Source organism: Durio zibethinus, chromosome 25 (assembly GCF_047325235.1).
Source record: "Durio zibethinus cultivar Kanyao isolate XHJ-2024 chromosome 25, ASM4732523v1, whole genome shotgun sequence".
NCBI classification, from domain to species: domain Eukaryota; kingdom Viridiplantae; phylum Streptophyta; class Magnoliopsida; order Malvales; family Malvaceae; genus Durio; species Durio zibethinus.
The window spans coordinates 15,936,145-15,962,035 of NC_143186.1; the positions used below are offsets into that span (position 1 = coordinate 15,936,145).

General features: G+C 31.5%; 1 protein-coding gene and 1 pseudogene across 13 annotated transcripts; both read right to left on the bottom strand.

The window, feature by feature from the left end:
* Positions 1-9,611: 9,611 nt before the first annotated feature.
* LOC149511683 (putative disease resistance protein At1g15890) lies at positions 9,612-11,222 on the bottom strand (annotated as a pseudogene).
* Positions 11,077-22,936, bottom strand: LOC111275814 (putative disease resistance protein At1g61300). Of its 13 annotated transcripts, XM_089754191.1 has the most exons (10): positions 22,600-22,936; positions 21,037-21,150; positions 20,011-20,118; positions 19,190-19,757; positions 18,832-18,898; positions 14,409-17,201; positions 14,174-14,315; positions 13,486-13,552; positions 13,168-13,380; positions 12,718-13,068 (listed from the first exon to the last, which is right to left on the bottom strand). In XM_089754191.1, exons 4-6 carry the CDS (start codon positions 19,678-19,680, stop codon positions 14,508-14,510), a joined length of 3,252 nt encoding a protein of 1,083 aa, XP_089610317.1. In that variant the 5' UTR covers positions 19,681-19,757; positions 20,011-20,118; positions 21,037-21,150; positions 22,600-22,936; the 3' UTR covers positions 12,718-13,068; positions 13,168-13,380; positions 13,486-13,552; positions 14,174-14,315; positions 14,409-14,507. The 13 variants fall into 13 exon arrangements, with proteins under 13 accessions (XP_089610321.1, XP_089610317.1, XP_089610315.1 ...); XM_089754189.1 differs by lacking the exon at positions 22,600-22,936 and having other exon boundaries at positions 21,037-21,582; XM_089754194.1 differs by lacking the exon at positions 22,600-22,936 and having other exon boundaries at positions 13,486-13,537; positions 21,037-21,412.
* Between the last annotated feature and the right edge of the window lie 2,955 nt (positions 22,937-25,891).

Here is a 25,891-nt window from a genome sequence, read left to right on the forward strand (position 1 = left end):
TAAAAGTTTCAAAAAAATATTTTTGGGGAAAAGTTGAAAGTATCAATTTTCCTTAAAAATAAATTTCCAAAAAAAGGTATTTTTGGGGAAAAGTTGAAAGTATCAATCAATTTTCCTTGAAAATAAAAGTTTCAAAAAAAATATTTTTGGGGAAAAGTTGAAAGTATCAATTTTCCTTAAAAATAAATTTCCAAAAAAAGTATTTTTGGGGAAAAGTTGAAAGTATCAATTTTCCTTAAAAATAAATTTTCAAAAAAAATATTTTTGGGGAAAAGTTGAAAGTATCAATTTTCCCTACACAAGAAAAATAATTTTTTTCTTTTTTTTATTATTTTTTAAATGTTAAATAATCCGACGACGGAGCCTCTGCAAGTGAAACAATAGTTTTTCTTGCATACTCTTGAGGTGAGGGAATTTTCTCAATTTTTTGCTAAAAGTATTAGAGTCAATTGAGAATAATTTCCAATAATTAATTACTTGGTAAAATTTTAAGACTTTTGAATAACACAAATTTAAGCTGGTACCATCTTTTGATGGGCGTTATGAAGGTGCTATAACCTTCCTCACACGTAACCGAACTCCCGAACTCTGTTCTAGTTAGTAGACTTGAACCTATTCTTTTAGGGACCTTTAAACTTAGGTGTTTTCTAAAAGGACAGATTCCTTGGGTGGCCAATCGCACCTAGATAAAAAAGATTGGTGGCGACTCCCTAAAGTCAATGTCTAGCGATAGATCTCCGGATCTAGACGTTATGACATATATATTATAATATATTAACCAATTGAGTAGTAAAAAAACTAATTTAGTAATCTTAGGATCTATGTGAAATATTAATTGATTCATTTATCTTTTTTTGCATATATATAATTTAATTTTATCAATTGAGTTAATTTTTTATCTTAATTGTAAAACTATATAAATAGATATATTTCATTCTGCATCCTCATACTTCAACTTTTTTATCATGCAACTAATAAGTTCAATTATAAGTCTTCTTTTCTTTATGAATTGAAGAGTTAGTTAGACATGCATGATTGGCATGTAATGTATTATTAATACGAGTCTATCAAATTAAAAAATCATTTTTAATATTGTTTGGAGTTCACATTTTTTATGTATATATCTTAGATGATATATGTATTTATGTATAATAAACACACTCATAAAAGTACAAATAATTATTAAATAGATACTTTCATGATAAGAATTCAAATTAATAATCATATACTTTAAGGTCATGTTTGATGCATAGGATTATTAATAGGATAGGATGATAATCATCCTATATTATGTTTGACTTGTATCTAAGGAAAAGGTTAGGGATTACAAGGAGAATTAATATCCTCTTGGCATAGGATTATTCAATCATCCTCAAGTGGAGATGATTATTTTTAATCCATGGGATTAAACTTACATGTCCAATTACATCTTTAAAAATTATATCAATAATTTAAGTTGTATAAATTTTAAGGATAATTTTGACAAATAAATAAATTATCCTATCATAATCATTGCATATATAAAACACAAAATAGTATAACATTATTTAATCTAATTCTATTCATAATATTATCTTATCCTATCCTTTCATAATTTTATATACCAAACATGACCTAAATATATAAACAAATAAAGTGAAATGAACTATAACATTATTGTTTCAAAGAATATAATAATTGGTTAAAGAACTAACAGAGCTTTGATCATTCAACAAAATGCGCACAATTAATCAATATTTATTACTATCAAAACACAAAAATATGTTAGAGTATTCTTAATTGAAAAAAATAAATTTATATTTTTGAAGGTAATCATAAAATGTATTGATAATATAGTTTTTAAATTTCACAAATGAAGTTAGCAGCATTATATATACTCTTTAGGCTTTAGAGTATACTAAAAAAAATTAATTGAAAAAAAAGTAAGTGATGCATTAATTTCTTAACCCACTTGTGAAGATAAAAAAAAAAAAACTTAGCTAACAGTATATTAAATAATTTTTTTCTTCAAGATTAATGTTTTTTGACAATATTGTCTTTGGGTTCATAAAAATATCTTAAGTACTAAATATTTGGAATTAAATATAAAAAAATAAGAATAGACCGAAATTAACTTGAGTGTAGTATAGAATCAATCTATAGAAGATAAAATAAAAACTAAGTTTAGTAACAATTCAAGGGTACATGAGATTATGTTCATAAAGTAAAGATTCATTTAGGCATTGTAATGTTAAGACATGATTGCATAGAGTGATTAGAACTATTATAATCAACCATATAAATGTATATTTATCATAAAAAAAATCAAACATATAAACTTACCATAATACGTGTAGTACTCTTTTTTTAATAATTTTTTGATAATTTAATTTATAATTTTGTATGAATTTTAATTTTAATTAATCTAAAATAAATAAATAAATAAATAATATAAATATATTTAAGAACTCATGATATGTACCATTAAAGAGGATAAAGAGTAAATTAGACTGTATCTTGAGAATGAAAAATTATATGCTTTACTTAAGATAAAGTTAATGTTTTGGGCCATACACATTATGATCTTATAATTTAGATTAAAACAATTAGTAATTGAAAAACAGAGAAAAAATTTTGTCTATGTTTTGTTCAATATCATGGACTCATAGTATGCCATAACCCATAAGATGATAAATGTGTTTTATGTGAATTTGATTAAATTATTACTTATGAAATTTAACAAAAAAGAATTCTAAAAGTAAATATAAGAGTAAAATTGAGTTAATTTTGGACAATAGATCCACCGTATCTCACAAATAAATTTTTGATGTAGTTTAATTTGATATAAATTTTATTTATAAATTTTCAATTGATTTAAAATTTAATAACTAATGAATAAAAAGCGATATATTTAATGATAAATAATCATTATTAAATAAATAAATAATGCTAGAAATTGAAATATAAATTTGTTATTTTTTAAAATTTATAAGGGTAATTATGTTATTTATTTTTAACACTTTTAGATTTTAATTTAAATAACTAACTAATAAAAGTTATATATTTAATGACAAATAAGCTTTATTAAATAAATAAAAAATGCTAGAAATTTAAACGTAAATTTGTTATTTTTTAAAATTTATAAGGGTATTTATGTCGTTCATTTTTAATACATTTAAAGTTCACACTTTTATATATAGATGAGATTATATAGCTGTATTATACAGGATTCTCAAATAGCTCAAAAAGTTGGGATAGGGCGTAAGGTTGGAACATTGTTTGAGTTTAAAACTTTGAAAATTCCATAACATTTGATTACTGCTACTATATCTCAAACAACCAACTTTTCAGTTTCTTTAGATTTATGGTATTCTAGGCTAAGACATCTATATATTTCTCGAATAAAATCACTTGCTTTCACTGGTGTCTTACGTAATGTTTCTCATAATATTTTTTATTATTTGTCTTGTCAACTTGGAAAGCAAAGTGCTTTACCTTTTAATAAAATTGATTCTATCCCATTTGCTCCTTTTGATTTTAACTATCACTTCATTCATAACCATCTGCTTTCATCACCATCTGCTTACTCGAACTCTTTGACTTGCTTCTGTTACCAATGCTGATAAAAAGCATATATCTTCACCAAATCACATCCACTTGGTCAATTTCTTGTCCAAGTTTCTAAACTCAAGTTGACCTCTACATTACCATCTTGAGTTTGTAGGGGTGTCAATAATATTCTAGTAATATTATGGTAATATTCTAGATTGATGATATTATTATAATAATATTTCAATAATATTATAGAATAATTTGATACTAATTAGAAAATATTAGATGTGGATTTAGCTAATTATAAAAATTGATTTAGTCTTTATTTTTATTGATTATTTTTTTATTCATAACATTGTACTTCTGTATAAATCAGTTTTAAGCTCATTGTAATACGCAAGTCATTACAATAAAATTTTCATTATTTTCTTCCTTTTCAACATGGATCCAAAAATATAGAGCATCCTACGAAATTGTGAATTTGAAATACTGCTTAAATAGAAGGTTGATTTTCAAATTCTATAGATAATGTTATCTCAAATTCATATAAGCACTAAAGGGTTTTAGTTTCATGTATTGTCTTTGTCATTTTCAACAATCCACATCCAAATTCACTCTCTATGTTCTTCGCATCCAATTTAAGAACTAACATATCTTGTACATGTACTTTCAGGAATTCTCTCTTGAGGGCATGGGTTTAAGTGTTGTCCCATCCGAAGTATGGGAATGAGGTGAAATCATAAATGTTAACCTTTCCAGAAATTCCATCAAAGATCTGTTACTTGAACTCTCCTCATGTTTATCCCTTCAGGTATTTGCTCTCTAGTTATCATTTCTTCTATAAGTATAAATTTTGATTCGAAGTAAAATAATCTGTGCATCCATATTTGTGAATTGAGAAAAAAGACATTAATATTCTTGCTTGAAGCTTCCAAAGAACTTTTGCTTGTGGGATCAATTCTATAGGCATGAAGTTTAGAGTTCATCCTTGATGTATTATGTATGATCTCTGCCTTACTTTTAGCCAATGACAGATTGGCTTGGTGGGAAGCAGATTGTTCCAGCTTTCTTAAATCTTTATCTGGTTTAATTGATGATATGCAACTCTCTGGTAACTCGTATTTAAATATGTACACTTTAATTTTATCGAGGAACAATATTAAAGACTGGCCAGTTACAATTTTGAAGTCACTTTCCAATCTTTCTTGTTTGAAGCTGGACAATAATCCACTAAGACAGGTAGCCAGGTTTGAATATCATGTGGGAGAAACATGAAATTAAAAGTGTTTTATAAAATTTTTCTTCTCCCTCAAATATTCATTTTCACCTGCCTTCTAATCCTTAACTATAGAGGCAGCAATGCATGCTTGCGCACAGATAAAATAGTCTAAATTCACGATTCCCTCATAGATACGTGGCAAAAAAAATATGCCCAATTGGTTACTGAACGCTATGTTCTTTCAATAATGGATCATCAATCTAAAGTGGCTTATGAATCAGATAAGATGATTGGATTGATAGGCACGGGAATCTCTGTCTAAGAACATTGAAATAATCAATTATTGTGCGATTGGTCATGTGTTAAGACATTTAAACTACTGCAAGAGGTTGCATATTTCAATTCTATGCTGCTAGACTAGATTGGCTATACGTAAAACTCTCAGGGGAATGCGAGAACAGATGAAACTAATACCACCAATAATTGTTTCTGTATCTCAACACATGCATGTTCCTATTTCCATCTTTGTGAGCTGAACCATCTCTTATTTACTTGATTATAGAATCCATCCGATGGATTCCAAGCAATCTCTATGCTCCAGATACTAGATCTAAGTGGGAATGCTGCTTCATTACCAGAGAATCCGGTGTTTTCCAGCTTACGAAGGAGGTTTATTTGAGGTTGGTGTTCTGAAAGTAATGAGATGCATTTCCACATGCAAAAGTACAAACACATTGATTTGTTTTTCTTGGAAATTTCTGCATAATGATCTGTGTTTTATTATTATCATTATTTTTTTTTTCAACATTTGCTATTTGTCTTACTTCTATGTTGACATGACAGACAAGTTCAGCTACGAGAAGTCCCATCAGAGATAATGTGCTTATGTCAACTGCAAATCCTGGACTTGGGCCAAAATTCCCTTCAATCAATCCAAGAGGTGAATATTCTCTTTTAAGCTGAGCCACTTATTATGAGTTCTTCTTACAAATAAGTTTTGCACGATAGTTAGCATCTATTGCACGACTTTGATATTTGGCATAAACTGACTTCACTAACTGTTTATGTAGGAACATCCACTATATAACTGCTATAACTACTTGTTTTCTCTATTGATCACACGTGGATGTTCATACAATTATGTGAAATTGAAAATTTGTCTAAAATTAATTTTATTGAGTGATGAAATTCATTTAGTGGCCCTTCATCCCTAGTTTGCTGCGGTTTGTATAGATCCCATCTAGAAAGAATTAGAGCTTTCCACCTAAGGCTTTCACATGCTAAAAAAATAAGGTTTATGTTTCTCATATCCCACTTTATAGTATGAATATAGTCAGCATGTCTATACTGGATTGACCCAAGCATGTTAAGATTTGTACCATACCACATTTTGTGTTGTTGATGCTAATTGTTGGCCTGCATCAAATATTTTTCCCCCTGTTCTATCTTCTGACACATCAACTGTCATTTAGTCTATCCTTCGTCGAGATTCATGTGCAGGCACTTAAGACCCTTGCATCTGTCACTGAGCTGGAGTTGTCGGACAATAACATTTCAGCACTTCCTCCGGAACTGGTCAGAATTAGAAAATCTCTGTACCATTTTTTGATACTGTTGGGGGGTGTGTGTGTGTGGGTTTCCTATGCTGTGGTCATTGTTCAGATTATATATTGTTACGCCATTCTTAGATAATGGTTTTTTGGCCAGGGTCTGCTTGAACCAAGCCTCCAGGTTGAGGCTTGATGGAAATCCGTTAAGAAGGCATGCGGCATTTTGAATATCCCCACTTTATTTTCTTTAAATTAATTTTCTGTGGTTCACCATATAAACTTTTGGTTTTGTTATTGATAAAAAGAAACAATGCTGAAAAAACTGCTGCAGCCGAGCTGTAGTTCATACCAAAACTAAAAATAATTGAACAGAGAAGCATTAAAGTTTGCCGAACTTAGTGTTGTTTCATGTTTTCTGTTTCTGTTCAAGCAGAGTCTAGCTTATGAATCATCATCTAATTTTCTCTTTACCTTGAATTTTCAGCATCGGGAGGCCAATTTTAGACAGGGGAACCAAAGCTGTTCTGAAATATTTGAAGGACAAACTTCCAGAGCAATAGTGCATGAACACCTCTCATTGATTAAGACAGCATGCAACTCTTTCATTTATGTTTGTCTGAAAGCTTGATCTCAAGCAGTAAAGCTTACGATCTGATTTAAGTTGTGGATGCAACTCTTTCATTTCTGCTCTGCTTCTCTCGCAGAAACAAATAACTTCAAGGAGGTTTTTCCTTAATGTTGTGGAGAATAGGTTCCATTGTACGACCAAACTTGAACTTTTATATGTTAAAAGCAACATTGACAATTTTTTATTGGGGAAAATATAATGCATTGAAACAATGTAATTGTCAGGAAATAGAGGAAAACTGCTTGAAGGCACAGCTCAAACAAAATAATACGTGTGAACTCCAAAAATATTAATAAAAATATTAATAGTAATTGACATAAATATTTTTATAAATTTTTAAATTAATAATTTATCTTTAAATATATAGTTTTTATTAATTTATTTTTGTTTAATTTAAATAAATTAGAATTAAAAATAGAGTTTATGAGAAATTAAATTATTTAAAATGTTAAAATTTTAATTTTAAAAGTGTTAAAAGTGATTGTTTAAAATATTTTTAGTAAATTTTTTTATAAATTTTAATTTAAATGAATTTTTTATTATTAGATTTTTTTTATATAATTAGATTGTGCTAAAAGTGATTGATTAAACTCTTAATAAAATTTTAATTTCAAAAATATTAAAAGTGATTTATTAAAATACTATTAGTAATTTTTTATAAATTTTAATTTAAATGATTTTATTTTAATTATTAAATTTCTTTTTTGTATAAATAGAATGATTTTTCACGTTAAATGAAAATATAAATAGAACAATATAAAAGCTTAATGTGCATAGAATAAACCAATTTATATAAAGTATGTTTCTTTAGTTGTAGCAAAAACAATTGTATTTGCAATTTATGTTGATAAATAAATTTATTAAAATAATTATAATTAAGCCATTTAAGCATATTTGTTTTTTTCTATTTTTTAAATTTTTTACTTTAATATATTAACTATGTATGTATGATAATGATTTCATTATCAATATGCTTTATAAGTTGATAATTTAATCATTGATAACATAATTAAATCTTTTTAGTCTTTTGAAATAATTTTTAATATGTCATTTTTATACTTTAATATGACTTTTATAATTAATATCTTTTTTTTAGAATTTTATAATTGTTATTCCAATGAACAAAAACTAATATCAAATCGAATTCAAATCAATTGCTTCCCTTATCAACAATTAGTACTATGTGATTAATTAAAAATTTTAATTTGACTTTTCATCTATAGAATTGGATAATCTAAGAAATGGTGGAACTGCCAGTAACTTAAGATTGGGTTCTATCAAATTATCATAAGAATTGTTCACCTTGAATGAAACAATAATTGATTTAATTTTCTTTCATATTCTATCTTAATATGTTTATATATGATTAATTTATAACTCAAGATTATTTAATCTTTTTTAATTATATTAAATTGTTTTTTTTTTATCATACAAGTGGTTAAATGACCCAATATGAATTATTTCATGTAAAAAATTATTAAGTGAAGTAAAATTAATTGTTTTTGGTAAATTATTTTAGAGTACGATAAAATTCATTAAAACTATCTTTTCAATATATTTATGCCAAATCATGAAAGTTTTTATTTTAATGCTGAAAATGAAATCATTATAAATTATATATACATATATATTATGTAACAAGTTTGTTATTTTAAGAATCAAAAATTTTTCAATAAAACATAATAAATACCTCGGTTACGATTTTATTTTATTTTATTTTATTAGATTATGTATTTTAATATTTTTATATAATAAAAATTTATATATAATAAAAATTTTTAAATAAAAAAATAAATTTTTAATTGATAGAATATACAATTATCATCAATGAAAATTATCTTAAGCAAAAAAAAAAAAAAAAAAGGAGACGAAAAGATTGAATGGTTAAGCTTAAATTTGTGAATAAGAGGAGAAGAAGGAGGTTGAGGATGGCCATCATAAAGTTGGGGGAGATATCGAGGGATCCTCTTTAATTTTCTACAATTCCCTAACCAAATTTCTTGGAGAGAATCACAGACCATTACTCCATTTGTGCTATGAATGCTCTTCTAGAGAAGACAGTCTCAAATAACTTAATTTGGGTGGAGTAAATTTGATGTTTTTTCTGGTACCTGTTCCTTCTTCCTGCTTTTCTGATTGTGATGCTATTATTTCCCCCGTTTCTTCACATTCCTCGACACTTAACACTTCCAAATCTCTGAGGTTCTACAACACCCAGTTAAAACATGAACAACTTTTTTATTTTTCTACAATTTTTTATATAAATATATTGAAGAAAGGAAATTTTGTCTAGTAGCACCGGGATAAACCGTGAGAAAAATGCATTTTCTTTACAAAAATCGACAATACAGTTAACAAGACTCAATCGCTGAATATTGGATGGGAGCTGAACACCGTCTCGATTGATTTTGCAACCATTTAATTCAATGCATTTGTCCTGAAAGAAAGGAATAAAAATTTTCAATTTCAATTTTACAAAAAGAAAAGGAATAAAAAAATTGCAAATGACAGGAGGAAAAAGCTTTTTGTGAAGAAGTAACAGTTAATTCAGTGCAAAACTGATGATTAATAGAGTTACAATTCAAGAGAGTGAGACATGTTTTTGTTCCACCATTTGCCTCACTTGGATCATTTGGTGTCTCATACGAAGCAATCGTGGTTACAAAGGCATTCTCTTCAGCTGGGAGTTTCAATTTGTTGGGAAAAAACAGCAAACAATCACTCCCTTTCTGTTGCAATATTTGTCTTCACTTTTGACTGTACTGGCCGTGGCACCTACTCCTTGTTCTTCTGGTTCTCAGTGAAATGATGGTTATGATGAATAGAGCTCCTCGGTGATCAATACAGCCATATCTCTTACAAGATCATGCATTTTGACTCTTCCATTTCCAACATTTTTTAACAAGCAATTGTCAATAAGTTTTCCTAGGATTGCCTGGCCCCTGTCAATGTTTGCTTGCATGTTGCCCATATCTGTTAATCCTTTTCTAATCCAGTCCCCTATCAGCTGCTTCTTCTGGATTCCTTAATCTTCATGATATGATGCAGTAGTGAGGAAGCAATTCTGAATTTTGGGATCATTCAAACGATCGTAGCTGAATCTTAATTGCTGATATACCATGCCTTTAACATCCACATCCATGACAGTCTGTACATTCCTTTTTAATTCCTCCAATGGATTCCTCCTTCTAGGAAGGCTATATTCACCTCTCATGCTACTGGCAACTGTGATTATTGCCAAAGGCAAACCAACACAACGCTCAGCAATGGATCTAGCAAGTGGCACTAAAACTGTAAAACTCATTAGATTTTGACCAACCTTGTCCAAGAACAATGTGCACGCTTCTGCTTCAGGAAGCGGTTCCATTTTTATTACTTGACAATCCATGCGTCGACATACATCCAATGATCGGGATGTTAGAACTAATTTACTCCCATTACTTGCAGTAGGCTCAGGAATTCCAACTTTCTCCAGAGAAAAATTGTCCAACACATCATCTAAGATTAACACATACCTGCCCTTTTGAGCAAATATTTCAGATAATATCCCTGCTCGTATTGATTCATCTTCATCTTCTGAAATAACAGCACTAATTGCCCGTGCAATCTTATTCTGTAGTTCAATAACACTACATTTCCTTGATACAGTGATCCATACAACAATATTAAACTGGTTTGCATCTTTTAAGAGTTCATTGTTGACAAGCTTGATGACACTTGTTTTCCCAATTCCTGGCATTCCATAAATTCAGATCTTTTGAACCTCATTATTCATCAGGTATCCCAAAATTTCATTCCTTTTAAGTGCTGCTGTTTCACCAACTAAACTTGATATCGGCAGCGCCTGTCCCATCCGCAAAGGATCATCAACAACCAAACCATCAGAAAATCTACCCTTTCCAAGAAGTTGTTCAACTTCTTCTATCTTCTTCCAAACATTGTTTTTAAGGAATCCACGTGAGTAAAAGCTGCTAGGTCCAAGTGCTTCTGATTCTAGGTTCTGTATTTCACCATTTACCCTTTCAACATTTTCCAACCACAGCTTAACTTCTTTCTTGACTTTCTTTCTTGGACGCTGCTCAGCTTTAATTCTTGATGCTGTGTCTTCTTCTTGACCGTTTAGTTGCTCTCTTTTTCTCTTCAGATTATTTACATTCTGATCAAGGCCTGTAGGGAATTTCCAGTGTTTTCCTATAAAGCCCCATATAGTATTTGCAGCTTCAAAAATTTTTCCTACTTGTTCAGTGAAGTCCCTGCATAACACCCGATACATGGCATTAGAATGCTTTGTCATGACAAATAAATTTTAAACGAACTTAATTATGTAAGCATATATTTTAAGAAGCCTATTATTGGGAACAAAAAAAAGTTGGCCATTTGCTCAGAAATTTAGTATGATTTCTGATTATTAACTCCATTTTTTGTGACTTTTGGGAACAAATTCTTCATTTTTTATTACTACTTGTTAAAAATAATTTTTCATAATGTAAGTTAAAGAGTCCGACTCATAAACCCCAAGCCAAAGCTGTAAAATTAGTAAAAATTCCTAAAGTAGAACCCTTTTCAATAATGTTCCAGCAACTTCCGTTTGTATTACATATTTTGTTGACTTAAGTTCCCCATCTAAACATTCAATTCTAAGAGATTACATGGGCTTTTCATTTTATAATTAATTGTTTGATCAAAATATTCATGCATCTTGAGCATGAAGAGACCAAAAAATTAAAGCATATGAATAATATAAAAACAAGTTAATAACCCAATCAAGAACAATCAATGTCAAGACTCAAGTCAACAAGTAAAGGTGAGAAAGTAATAGATGGGCAGAGCAGAAAAATATTTCATGAACTTTCGCACAATTCATAAAAGTCAAAAGAAACTTAGTATTGGAAATTAAAATTACCTGATAATTGAAGAAAAGGCCCAGCTAATAAAAAGAAGCAAATTCCTTTGCCAACAGTAGAACCTTGGTAGAAGAGGTATATAGAGTATGGGGCAAAGAAATGGGTAAGTAGGAAGAAATACCAAGAAGAAAGAGGGAGGGTGCTGAGGAAAGTTCAAATGAAAAGAAGAGAAATGACCTTCATTGCTACCAGTCAACTTAATGGAAACTCTCTGAAGAAACATTAAAGCAAATTGAGGTGTAGGGGTGGATTCCAACTTCTTTATTTGTTGATATTTATGATATACTACAAAATTTGGCATTTGCAGGGTCGAAGGTCAACTATGTTATTTCTCTTTTGTTCTCTTTATCATGTCCATGTGTTTTTTTTTCCCTATGGTTACGAGTGTTTCATGGGTAAAGTCCAAGTTGCTTAAGGAAAGTATAAGGTATTCAAGGCCAGCAAATCTGCAGCTTCGAACTTCCAAATTAAGTTTCATATTCCTTTAGGCTGTCCAATGAAGATAATTTGTTAATAGACTTTATTAAACGTTCTAAATATATATGTTGTACGTCAGTCGCCATGTCCAAATCCTGACTTTATTAAACGTTCTGAATATAACCGGTCCATTACTTAGTTGATACCAAGCAAGTCAACTGGCCATGTCAACATGAACAAGGTATAAAAGGTATGATCAAGCCACAGGTAACACATTTCGAACCTTACACCATCTCTATTTCCTCCTGCCTACGTTCTTCCTCTCAATACTTTGCTGACTTAACTAACATTGGCTATCTAACCAGCCTTTTGACAGGATCTCGATATCCAAGACCAGAAAACATAAATATTGCTCTCCTTGGTGGAAATATAAGCTTTACACGAAATTAAATACACGTATTTCAAAAATTTTGGGTAAAGGAAATACAATCAACTAACTTTGCAGCAGAATTAAGGGTAACAGAATCTGCCATGTTCTCAATGATTAAATACGAAGAGAAATTCTTGACATGTTTCTATTAACAGACAAGAAACAAAGTACAAAACAGACAGACAAAAAGTACAGAGCCAACAAATATTACACTAGGAAACCTTGGCAATTCCACGGTGAAGATGATTTAAGAAAATTTAGAACACTGGTGCTCTGCAAAGGAGTGAAATTTACAATTCTACCTTCACCCCCAGAGTAAGCAATTTCCCTTTTCATCTTCTTAGCCACGGTCTTAAAATTTGGAACAATTTGTTGAAATGATATGGTATCTAGGAAAAGACAAGACCAGAAAAGGCATCAATTATAAGAATATAAATACAAAGGAAAAAGAAAACTAGGCAACGAGAGATTAAAGATAAAGGACTTACAACTATGCCTAAGCCTTCTATTCTACAGCTTAAATTGGTCTTGCTTTCAAAAAAACGAAGAAATGGTCACAAGGGTCTTCATCAGCCATTCTGACTTGACAGGGAATTTAGGGGAGTGTACAATGGCAAATGGTTACAATTGAGAACGTGAGAAGCCACTATTTCCTTCTATTTTCTAGCAGCATTAAGTTGCTGACAAATTATCTCTCACTTCTAGGGAAAGACAGACAGAAAAGCTTGAAATTAATATGTAGGAAAGGGAAAAAATAGTAAGAAATAAATGAGACTGAGTGATATACAAGTGATGAAATGAAGGACCTGTAACTGTAAACTTGTACAGCATTTAATCCAACAGCTTACTTCCGTTGTGCTTCTAACCAAAAGGCTGGAGTCAAAGGCATATCATGAAATAGGACAAAAAAAAAAAAGGCCTTACAAGGAATTCCGTACAAAGCTTGATGAAGAATTTTTTGAGAAAAAAATTCTTTTATCAAAGATGGTTCTGAATTCAATCCTAACACGCGGAAAAGAATTCTATTCATGGAAGGATAACAACCAATAAAGGCAAATAAAGAAGGAGTCCAATTTTTGAGCTCTTCAAGATCAATTAGCGAAAAAATCTAGACAGAGGAGAGCTGCAAATAGATTGTAATGCAATCAATTTTTATGCAAGTTCAGTGTAATATCCTATTCATGAAATTGTAATATGGGTGATATTCAAATTCAGTTTTGTGATCAAAATCATTCATATGAAATTGAAAATTTCTAGCCATACTAAGAACTGGAATCATAATATCAACAAAAGGTTGAAGACCCCCAATGTTAACCATCCCCATAATCGTAACAACACCAAGAAAATATATCAAACCGGACCCTGACACAATAATTGTATGAAATCTATGGAACAAATTTGTCATAGATCCACACAAAAGCAGAAAATTAATATTTGACCTGAGCACAAGGATCAACCAATTAAAAGGGTTTGGCCAAAATTGTTCATGCTTACCTAAATTCTCTGAAACCTCTAAAACGTCAACAAGAAGGGTAGAAACAGAAGACTTGAAAAGAACATGCATCAAGGGAGTTCCGAACATCAAAGTGTGAGCTGCCGCCAAATAATCCTTAACGTGCTAAGATCTCCAGGAAAACTGGAAAGGCCAAGCATGATATTAACAATTAAAAAGTGAAAATGGAGAGAGATGAAGAAGACAGAAGAAAAGAAAGTGTTAGAAAAAAGCTACCATTATGGTCAGGCGTAATTTCCTCCTGTCTCAACAGAAAAATAAAAGTTACAGTGAACGCTGTAATGGTCAGACATTTCAACGAACATGTAACTATCGCTACTTAAGGTAAGGCTCCAACAGAGACTTGGCATTTGGCTGGTCCCACTCAAGCAATTCCCACTGCTGCTCTTCAATTTCAATACTTCTTAGAGAAGGAGGGGGAGATGGTTGGCCATCGTCATGCAGGGGAAGATAAAGAGGTAGCCTCTTCAATTTTGGACAATGTGTTATAGTAATCTCCTCAATAGAATCACAAACCATTACTCCATTTGCACTACAAATGCTCTTCAATTCTGGTAGATTCTCCAAATGCAATGAGCTTAATTTGGGAAGAGTAAAATTGATGGCACTTATTACTTCTTCCTCCGATTCTGATTCTGGTGCTATTATTTCTTCCATATCCCTGCAATCTGAAACCCATAAGTACTTCAAATTTTGGAGGTTCTGCAAGACCCAATTGAACGAGAACAACTTCTTTATATTTTGACAACAATGTATGCGAATTTGAGAGAGAGAGGAAAAAACATTATGTGGCGGTAAGATTAATCGCGAGGAAAATGCCTCTTCTTCACACAAATCGATAATGCATTCCCCAATTAGCAAGTTCTCAACATCAGATAGGACCTTAATCCCGTCTCTGCAGATGTTACATCTAATTAATTGAATTCCTTTTTGCCACAGGGTAAGCATTGGTGCTTCACCGGCAAAAATGCAGTATTGACGAGGCCCTTCTGTTGGAGCATGCAAAGCTTTGATATAATTGTTGCACTCATTCAAGTCATAAAATCCCCCTTCAAAGTATTCCAACTTCCTTAATCGACCTATTTCCTCTCCTCTCACGAATCTGTTAACTGCTTCTTTTCCCTTGAATCTGTAAGTTGCAATGTTAAAATTCATTATTGCCAAGTGCTGAAGTGATGTGAAATTTGCCAATATTCCATCGGCCACCTCTGTTATATTCGTACAACTCAAATCAAGATATTTGAGATTTACCAGCCTTTCGAACCCATGAGGGAGATCCTTGATTTTTGTATGTCGAAGGTCCAACTTCTTTAAAGATTGAAGTCCCGAAAAAGATGGCACCTCCTCTAAATCGCGACACTCATCAAGCAACAATGTAGTGAGATTTTCCAAATTGGAGATGGAATTTGGCAAACTCTGAAAATGATTCCCAGAAAGATCAAGAATCTTGAGTCCATGCATTTGCTCAAAGAAACACTCTGGAATACTCTTTACATCGCAACAGGACAACAATAAGGTTGTGAGCTTTGGACACCTTGGTGGTGAAATTTGGCATGGAATTCGTAATTGGTAATTCACCATCAAAGATACCTTCTCCAAATCTTCTTTCCATTCTTGCGCCTTTGGTATCTCTTTCAGCCGCAATCCAGCTCTCACCAAGAACCGTGGTCTTGTACTTGTGATACGTAATGCCATATCCCTCAAAATGTCATGCATTTTCACAAAACGATCTGGATATCTGGTACCGTTTTCAATCAAGCAACTGTTTTTTAGTTTATTCAATATGGCATGCCCCTTGTCAACCTCCAATTGCCTGCTATCCATTTCTTCCACAAGCCCCTCTGCAATCCATAGATCTATTAGGTCAAATGCCAAGATTTCATGATCCTCAGGATATAATGCACAACAGAGGAAACAATGCTTCAATTTTTCACTGTGTAAACGATCATAGCTGAACTGAAGCTGTTGAAACACCTTCCCTTCCAACCCACTTACACTTTCTTCATGTGTAACTAATTCATGGAGTGCATTCCTCCACTCATGAATGTGCCGTTCACCCTTCATGCTGCTTGCTATTGTAACAATAGCCAAGGGCAAACCAGCACATTCTTCAGCTACAGATTCCACAATGGGCAATAGCTGTGGCTCATTCAAAACATCTTGACCTACTTTTTGCGAGAATAGGCTCCATGCATCTGGTTTTGAAAGAATACCCATTCTAACTTCTTGACAACCCAAATAGCGGCACACCTCTAACAACCGAGATGTCACCAACAATTTACTCCCGTTAGAAGGCTCGGGGATGCCTACGTCTTCAAGAGAAACTTTGTCCCATAGATCATCCAAGATTAACACATACTTGCCTTTTTGAGACAACATTTCGTTTAAGACCCCTGCTCTTATTGCTTCATCTTCAACTTCAGGAAGGGATTCTTGCATTGCTTTTGCAATGCCGTCTTGTAATTTAGAGATTTTCAACTCCTTTGATACAGTGATCCATATCACCCTGTTGAATTTTTCAGTCTCTTTTAAAAGTTGGTTGTTTATGAGCTTCATGACAGTTGTTTTACCTACACCTCCCATTCCCCAAACTCCAATCTTTGAAACACCATCATCCATCAAATATGCCCAAATTTCATTCATAACTTCTTTTGCAACATCACCAATTAATTTTGTTGTTGACAAAACTTGTCCAATCCACTGAGGCTCGTCAATCACCAAAGCATCAAAGATCTTCCCTTTTTGATGAAGTTCTTCAACTTCTTGTATCTTTTTTGAAACGGTTTCTACAAGGAATCCACGCGAGACAATATTGCTTCCTCTAACTTCGTTTTCAAGATTCAGTATTTCACCATTAATCCTTTCAACATTTCGAAGCCAAATCTCAACTTCTTTCTTGAGTTTCTTTCTTGGTTGCAGCTGTACACTCTTCATTGATTCATTGTCCTCCTTCAGGCCATTTAGTTCCTCCAATTTTCTCATCAGGATAGTTAAATTCTGATCGAGTACCTACAAAACACCCAATATGTACATCAGAATGCTATGTTCAGGTGTATACATCTCTAAAAGAACTCAGGTAAACAGATTTATCATATAAAAGAAGCACATAGTTGACTAAGAATAAGTTGCCCAAAAAACCATTTTTTCCCCCTTAGAAAACATGTAAGCAATTTTCTAGCATTGGACCGAGATTAGCTCTTGTGTCGTTTTCTTAGTAGAAATAGTATTAGATATTTATGTTCGGTGATCAACATAAGAAACAACATACTCAAATAGAAGCAGATGACTATGTGTTCTTTCTACATGTTGCAGTTGAAGAGATATTTATGAAATGCACATTTTTAGAACAATCAAGCAATAAAATTCCGATTACATGATAAATTTTACTTTCAAGATTCAACAATCATTCACTCATACGAATTGTATTCTAAGTTTACATCTGGTCTTCATGGTTTATGTCGACTTTATTTTCTGAAAGTCTATTTCTAAGACCGAACAAAAGTAAAGGAAAGGAAGCTTCCCCCTGCTCTCCTTCCCATCACCTCCTTTTTTGGTCTTTGTCATCTCTAGAGATGGTGTCTTTAAAAGCCTTTGAGATTATAGATTATTGTGGGTATATAATTGCTACAATCCAAATTTTGACAATCAAATTATTTTTAGTATAAACATTTCTAACTGCTTTCTTCTTCCAATCTGTTACAATCTAGCTCTTGATTTTATTTTTTTTTTGGACCTTTTCCATTGTAATTGCCATTTCTTTAACTTATATCACCAACACCGTCAGCGCTTAAGAATAAGAAACAGTAAGCAGATTACACAAAATTAAGGCCTGGGATTGTCAAGTACTGTAAAATTAAGGCCCCTAAAGGGAAGAAATGAATCCAAAATTCAAAACTGTTCTGTGTGAAGTGTAATTATACAAATCGTATTAAACAAAGAATAAAAGGTAGGCCATTTTCGCTAGTCTAATAGTCATAATTAGATTACATAAGGTATATTAGAAGCGTTCAATAATTGGGCTACCTGTCCAAGCCTGAAAGGCAAGCTTGGGCTTAAGTTTCTAGGCCCTAGGTTTTGTCTGATTAGTTATATTATTTTATTAATAACAAATTTTTATTTTAAAAATATATTTAACAATATTAAAATTAAAATACTTTTGACTTTAAAATTAGGATTAGCTTATGTGCACGTCTAAATGTACATCTAAAAATTTTAATTTCTTTTTAGATTTTTAAAAGTCATACTTAGTATATAATAACATATTGGATTTATTTATCTACTAAAATTCCATCAAAAACAGTTCATTGTAAGAAACTGGTATCTATCATTTTATTTAAAAAAAAAAAACTTTTTGGCTAGGCAAAAATAAATTAAAATACAATATATTAAGAAAATTTGTCATAATAAAAATGGATGACTTCACATTAATAACATGAATGAGGTCCTATTAAATTAACATGATAATTTTAAAATATGATCTAATCCTAATTTATTGAATTTACAACCTAATGTCATATATAATAAGATTTAGCTAGCAACTCACTCTTCATTGGCGGATAACCATACTAACTAGATATAGTAATTTTTCTTTAAAAAAAACAATAATAATAAAATGTATAGCCTTTGTAAAATTACTTACAATTTTTTTGGCATCTAATTTTGCTGATATCTCTTCAACAATATTTTCAATGAAATTCGATTCATACCTACAAAAAAGAAAACAAACATTTATAGTTATAAAAAAAATATAGCTTAGTGAAACTGAAAATGACAATGATATTAAATAAGAGATCAATTAAAATCTATATTTTTATTAAATCTAAAGATTTGTTGACAAATTTTTTATTTGATAAATTACCAAAAAAAAAAAAAATTAAACTTTAGTAAAGAAAGAAAGAGTTATTACTACCAATTAACTGTTATTACTGGAGTCAAGTCAAGGATTGAAGGTCTTGAGTTTGAACTTCCAAAAGATAAAAAAAGAAGTTATAACTTACTGATCTTTTAAAGGCCAGCCACTGATATTAGCCACTTGGGATAAAGCATCTCGCCACCTTTGCGTCTTATCTTTGTTCTCTTTATATCTCTCTTCATGCATGGCAAAGGCTTCTTGAACCTTCTCTCTTTGATGTCTTAAATCGGAGACTTCAACATCATAGAAAATTGGAAAAACTTGATGTCCCCTTTCCTTCCTCTGTTTCACAATCTCGGCAAGCTCATCTAAACACCAACTTGAAGAAGCATATTCTTCCGAAAAAACGATTATCGAACCCCATGATTCTCCAATTGCTTTCAAGAGCTCGGGTGCGATCTCCTCGCCTCTTTTAAGGTTGTTATCATCCCTGAAAGTGTTGATTTTGTACCGCTTTAAAGCAGCATATAGATGGTCCGTGAAGCTCTTTCGGGTATCTTTACCACTAAAACTCAAGAAAATGTCGTATTTCCATGGATAAATGGAAGAAGATGATGAAGAAGACGGAGTCAACATGGAGTAGGAGGAAGATAACACGATAACTTGCAGGGTTTGAAATAGTTCCGTTTATCTCAAAAAATAGCGTAATACACCTACAAACAAACTTAATAATATCAATTTTGAACATCAATAAATTAAACTTTTTGTTGATTTTCAGCAATACCCAGTACTACTTTTATAATTAAAGCTAAGTCGAATCACAATTGATCATCTTGCTTGACCAAATATTCATGTTCCAAACAAGACCATATAAAATCATCTGAACAATGTTTTTAACAAAGTTAAAATACAATCATTGTAAAGTCAACATCATAGGAAATTGGAAATAACTGAATTGAAAATTACCCACTAATTTGAACCCCCTTGGTAGCTTGATACTTCTGCAAGACCTCCAACGGTGAAGGAAAAAATGGCTGGCCGATATCAAGAAGTAAACTTGGTAACCATAGAACCCTGGTAGAAGATATTTAAGGAGCAAAGAAATAGTTACTTAGCTAGTGGTAAAAGCAGGTGGAAGTCATCTTGATTGATATTAACTAAGAAATAATGGAGAGAGTAGTGAAAAGAATAGTCGAAAAAGTGAGAAAAAGAAACTGCCAAGGAAAGTGCAAGCAAAATGACCTAAATTATTATGAGTCAATTCAATTGTTATGGTCTTGGTGCCATTTTCACGGCAGTTGCAATGCAGACTTAAAGCGAAGTGCAATCTCGTTGTAAGTTCCATCTTTTTTTATTAGATGTTTCCCTGCTGTCTGCCATAATTGTTGGCGTTTGCGGTTCTATCAAAACCATCAGCTCTTAAGAATAAGAAACAGTAAGCAGATTACACAAAATTAAGGCCTGGGATTGTCAAGTACTGTAAAATTTACTATTCTTATGTATGGCAAATTGAGATCCATCAGCTATTAACAGGACTTCCATATAAACATTGCCAAATATTAGGGGGAATGGAAATTGTCAATATCAGACCTCCAAAGACTCACATGACTGAGAATCAAACCCGAAACAACTTGATCATACGATCCTAGGCCTCCACCTTACCACTGGTAAGATCTTAAACATTTGGTTGATTTTCAGCAATACCGTTACTCCTATCATATAAAGCTAAATGTAATGATTTTATCACAATTGTTCATCTTGCTTGACATTTATTCATGTTCCAAACAAGACCATAAAATCATCCGAACAATGTTTTTAACAAGGTTAAAACACAATCGTTGTAAAGTCAACATCTTAGTGAAAGTGGAAAAAGAAAAACAAAACTCAATAAAAGCAAAAAAGGCATGTCATGATAATCTTGAAACCGAATCATGCAAGCAAATTTTCCCTGGTAATGAGCAGAAAAAAAAAAAAAACTGAAGTGAAAGTTACCTGCTTTGACAGGCTAACACTTCTGCAGGACCTCGATCAGCGAAAAAAAAACGGTGAAGAAAGGAAGGCCTAGAGCAGATAAGAAGAAGCAAAATTCCTTGCTAACTATAAAACCTGGTATCAGATACGTATGGAGCAAAGAAATAGTTAATCAGCTACTGGTAAAAGGTGGTGGAAGTCTGTGCTACCATCTTGATTGATATTAATTAAGAAATAAGAGAGTCGTGAAAAGAAAAGTCAAAAAAAGTAAAGAGAAAGAAAGTGCAAAGGGAACTGAAAAGAAAAACAAGCGGAATGACATAAATTATGAATCAATAGTTATGGTGTTGCTGCCACTTTGGTGGTGGTAGCACTCGGCAGAATTAAAGCAAAGTGCACTTTCGTAGTAAATTCCATCTTTACTTATTAGCTGTTTCCTCGCTGTCTGCCATAATTGTTGGCAATTGTGGGTCAGCTACCGAGTATTGCATAGTGATTTTTCTGAGAGTAGTATTTGAATGCCCTCTGGAGGGAAGCATAAAACACGCAAGCCAAAAGAAAATGGGCAAGACATAACAAAGTTGATGGATCTACAATTTAACGATAAATCAACAAGCTTAAACATAAATCTTGTCTATTTCTAACATTTTAGATAGCCATTAGTGCGGGTTGTCACCATGAATAAATGATCATTGTTCTGGTTAGGAGGAACAAGGGCCAAGCCATCAACCATCCAACCATGTTTTGCTTCAATGGCTGTCTCTATTGCAATGTCGCAATGTTTTGTTCATTTGACACGTTCAATCATCAGTCTAATTCTAATTACGTTATGAAATACTAGCTAGCATGAGAATTCTAATTACTTTAGAATCTTGTCAAGCCAGGCAACTATTTTACTTGCCTTCTTGGATCTTGATTTGATCCTATCGTACATAAAAAACAAGAGAAATGAGCCAAAATTATGAGTCAATTTTTATGGTCTTGGTGCCACTTTCATGGTGGGTGCCACAGTGCATGATTAAAGCAAATAGTAGTCTCGTGATAGACTTCATCTTTCTTTGTCCTCGTTGAATTTTGTGGCATAATAATTTGTTAATTTGCATGTTAAAATATTAGGTGTTTTCACACTGACTTTTCCATAGCCAAAGTCTTTTTTTTGTTTTTAAATATAACTCATTCTGGGATGCGGTGAAAATCTCTTTAAATCATGCTTGCAAATGGAGACTAAAACTGATGGGATGGCAACGTCTACAAACGACAAGTTTTTTTTTTTTTATTAAAGTAATACATAAAAAAAAAACCCAGTTTTCGGATACATATAGGGGCAAAAAATGAAAGGACATTTTTAAACAATTTTAGCATGGGAAAGGGACGCAATCTTTGATTTCAGCCAGCATATTAAAAACTTGTATTAAGCATTAAAATATATTATATTAAAATTTATATATCGAATAAGGTCTAAACATATGATAATGTCTTAGTATTTTATCAAAATCATCTAAACAATGTTTGTAACAAAATTAAAATACAATCATTATAAAGTCAACATCATAGGAAATTCAAAATAACTTAATTGAAAATTACCTGCTAATTTGAACCATTTGGTAGCCTGATAATTCTGCAAGACCTCGAAGAGGGAGAAAAAACAGTGAAGAAAAAAAGGGCTGGCGGATAGCAAAAAGCAAACTTCCTTGGTAACTATAGAAACTCTGGTAGCAGATATTTAAGGAGCAAAGAAATAGTTAATTAGCTAATGGTAAAAGCAGGTGGAAGTCTTCTTGATTGATATTAACTAAGAAATAATAGAGAGAGTAGTGAAAAGAATGGTCAAACAAGTGAGAAAAAGAAACTGCCAAGAAAGTGGAAGCAAAATGACCTAAATTATTATGATTCAATTCAATTTTGATGGTCTTGGTGCCACTGTCATGGCAGTTGGCACAAGGCAGACTTAAAGCAGAGTGCAATCTCGTAGTAATTTCCATCTTTTCTTTATGGCTGTTTTCTTGCTGTCTGCCATAATTGCAGACATTTGCGGGTCAGCTACTCTGTCTTGCATACTCATTTTTTTGAAAATAGTATTTGGAATTTGGATACCTTTGGAGAGAAGTATAGAATGTTTGACATGAGTTTTTAGTTTGATTAGTTTATGTAATTATTAAATTGATATTTAATAAATTTAAATTTTAATCTCAATGTTTGTAGCTTTCTTTTTTATTTCAGATTAGGGCCTCCTTTGTGTACAAAAAGTGCTAAACTAAATTGCACCTACATCTTCGAGATTTCAGGTTACAAATTTCAATCAGTAGGTCCGTTTGTTTCATCTTTAACATCGGTAACAATCTAAAGTTTAGAATCTTGTCAAGCCAGGCAATTGGTTCTACTTGCTTTCGTGGAGCATGATTTGAACCTATTATTATAGATTAAAAAAAACAAGAGAAAGGTACAAAAAGTAGGAGTCAATTGTTATGGTCTTGCTACCCCTACCATGCTGGGTGCCACACAGCATGATTAAAGCAAATGGTAGTCTCGTGATAGACTCCATCTTTCTTAGTGGTCGTTGAGTTCTTTGGCTTTTACATTTTGTTAGTACTTGCTGGTTAATTACTAGGATTGAAATTTTTAAAATTAAAATGATGAACACGTGGAGCCAAATTCAAATACTTTAAAACCTGACTCGGTAGATTACACACCCCAAGCGAGCCAAGCTGTCTACCATCGCTAAAGAGGATGATAAACCAATAAACAGACCCTAAAGCTTGGCTCGATCATGCTTGGTTGGTTCTGTCAAGGCCAAGAGTTATATACATCATTATCGGGGGGCAGATGATAAATGCTTTTGTAGATATGGGAGCGCATCCGACGATACAGCCAAGAATGTACATCTTAATTGATATTCACTCAAGGCAAAAGATCAGAGTGGGGTTTAGGAAGAAGAAAAAAAAAAAGAGAAATGAACCAAAACTATGAGTCAATCGTTAGGGTCTTTCTGCAACTTTCATGGTGGGTACCACACTGATGATTAAAGCAAATAGTAGTCTCGTGATAGAGTACTTTCGTAGTCGTCATTGATTTTTGTGGCCAACATTTTGTTAGCACTGGCATGCGACCTATCAGGTGTTTTGAAACTGACTTTTCCATTTCCAAACTCTTTCAGGCAGGCTTTTAGGTACGCACGCTCGATAATTAGTGTAAACAAATGAAATATAAAATAACTAGCAGGGACACGAATTATTTTTATTTATTTAAATATATTTAAATATATAAATTAATATTATTTAATTATTTAAATATTCAATATATATAAATTACAAGTAATATAATTACCAGTGAAAATTTTAAAGCGAAGAACATATATATTTAGATTATTTGAAAATGTATTTTTTAAAAAATAATATATTTAAAATAGATCTTTTACTGACAATTTAAAAATAATTGAATTAGTCTTCCCCTTAATTTTTAAATATATATTTTTTGATAAACATCTTAAAATTAAAAAATATCTTACATTTCAATATAAAAAAAATTTAGATATTTTTTTACATATTGAAAAGAGAAATCATCTATTTGAGGGTCCACAAACAAATCTTATCATATTTCTTTATATATTGTAATATAATATTATATATAATATATGATTTTATCATATTTATGCTCGTCACTTTAATTAAAAAATTTTAAAATATTGTTTATAATATAATTTTAAATTTAATATATGAAATAAATTAAATTTATTTACGAACCATTTGTTAAATTTTTTTATATATTTCTATGCTATATTATAAATCAAATATTAAACAAATTTATTATATTTATGATCTATTTATTTAATTTATAAATATCCAAATACTATTTTTAATTATTTATTAAATTTAAAAAATAAACATATACGAATAAAAACTTAAACTTTTTATGAACTATTTGACTATAATTTTGGTTGTTTATATCCAATGCTCGAAAGCAGTGAAAAGAATAGTAAAAAAAGTAAGATAAAGAAACTGCCAAGGAAAGTGCAAGCAAAATGACCTAAATTATTATGAGTCAATTCAATTTTTATGGTCTTGGCGCCACTTTCATGGCAGTTGGCACGAGGCAGACTTAAAGCAAAGTGCAATCTCTTAGTAATTTCCATCTTCTTTTTAGTTGTTCTCTTGCTGTCTGCCATAATTGCGGGCATTTGCGGGTCAGCTACTCTGTATTGCATACTGATTTTTTTGAAAGTAGTATTTGGATTTTGGATACCTTTGGAGAGAAGTATAGAATGTTTGACTTGAGTTTATAGTTTGATTAATTTATGTAATTATTAAATTGATATTTAATAAATTTAAATTTTAATCTCAATATTTGTAGCTTTCTTTTTTATTTCAGATTCCTTTCTATGCAAAAAGTGCTAAACTGAATTGCACCTACATCTTTGAGGTTTCATGTTACAAATTTCAATCAGTAGGTCAAATAGTGTCATCTTAAACGTAGGTACACAATCTAAAGTTTAGAATCTTGTCAAGCCAAGCAATTAGTTTTACTTGCTTTCTTGAAGCATGATTTGAACCTATTATTATACATAAAAAAAAAAAAAAAGAGAAATGTACAAAAATTATGAGTCAATTGCTATGGTCTTGCTGCCTCTTTCATGACGGTTGGCACAGAGCATGACTAAAGCAAATAGTAGTCTCGTGATAGAGTCCATCCTCGCTAGTCGTCGTTGAGTTTTTTGGCTTTTACATTTTGTTAGTACTTGCTGGTTAATTACTAGGGTTGAAATTGCTTAAATTAAAATGAGGAACACACCGAGCCAAATTCAAATAATTTAAAACTTGACTCCGTAGATTACACCCCAAGCGAGCCAAGCTGTCTACCATCGCTAAAGAGGATGATGGAC

Bases quoted from the DNA above. Each gene is read 5' to 3' on its own strand.
- LOC111275814 (XM_089754195.1), bottom strand. From the start codon at position 19,680: ATGTTGACTCCGTCTTCTTCATCATCTTCTTCCATTTATCCATGGAAA. The intron at 18,899-19,189 runs GTAAGTTATAAC...TCTTTTTTGTAG, and splicing joins GGCTGGCCTTTAAAAGATCA to GTATGAATCGAATTTCATTG. The intron at 17,202-18,831 runs GTAAGTAATTTT...GGTGTTTTGTAG, and splicing joins AATTAGATGCCAAAAAAATT to GTACTCGATCAGAATTTAAC.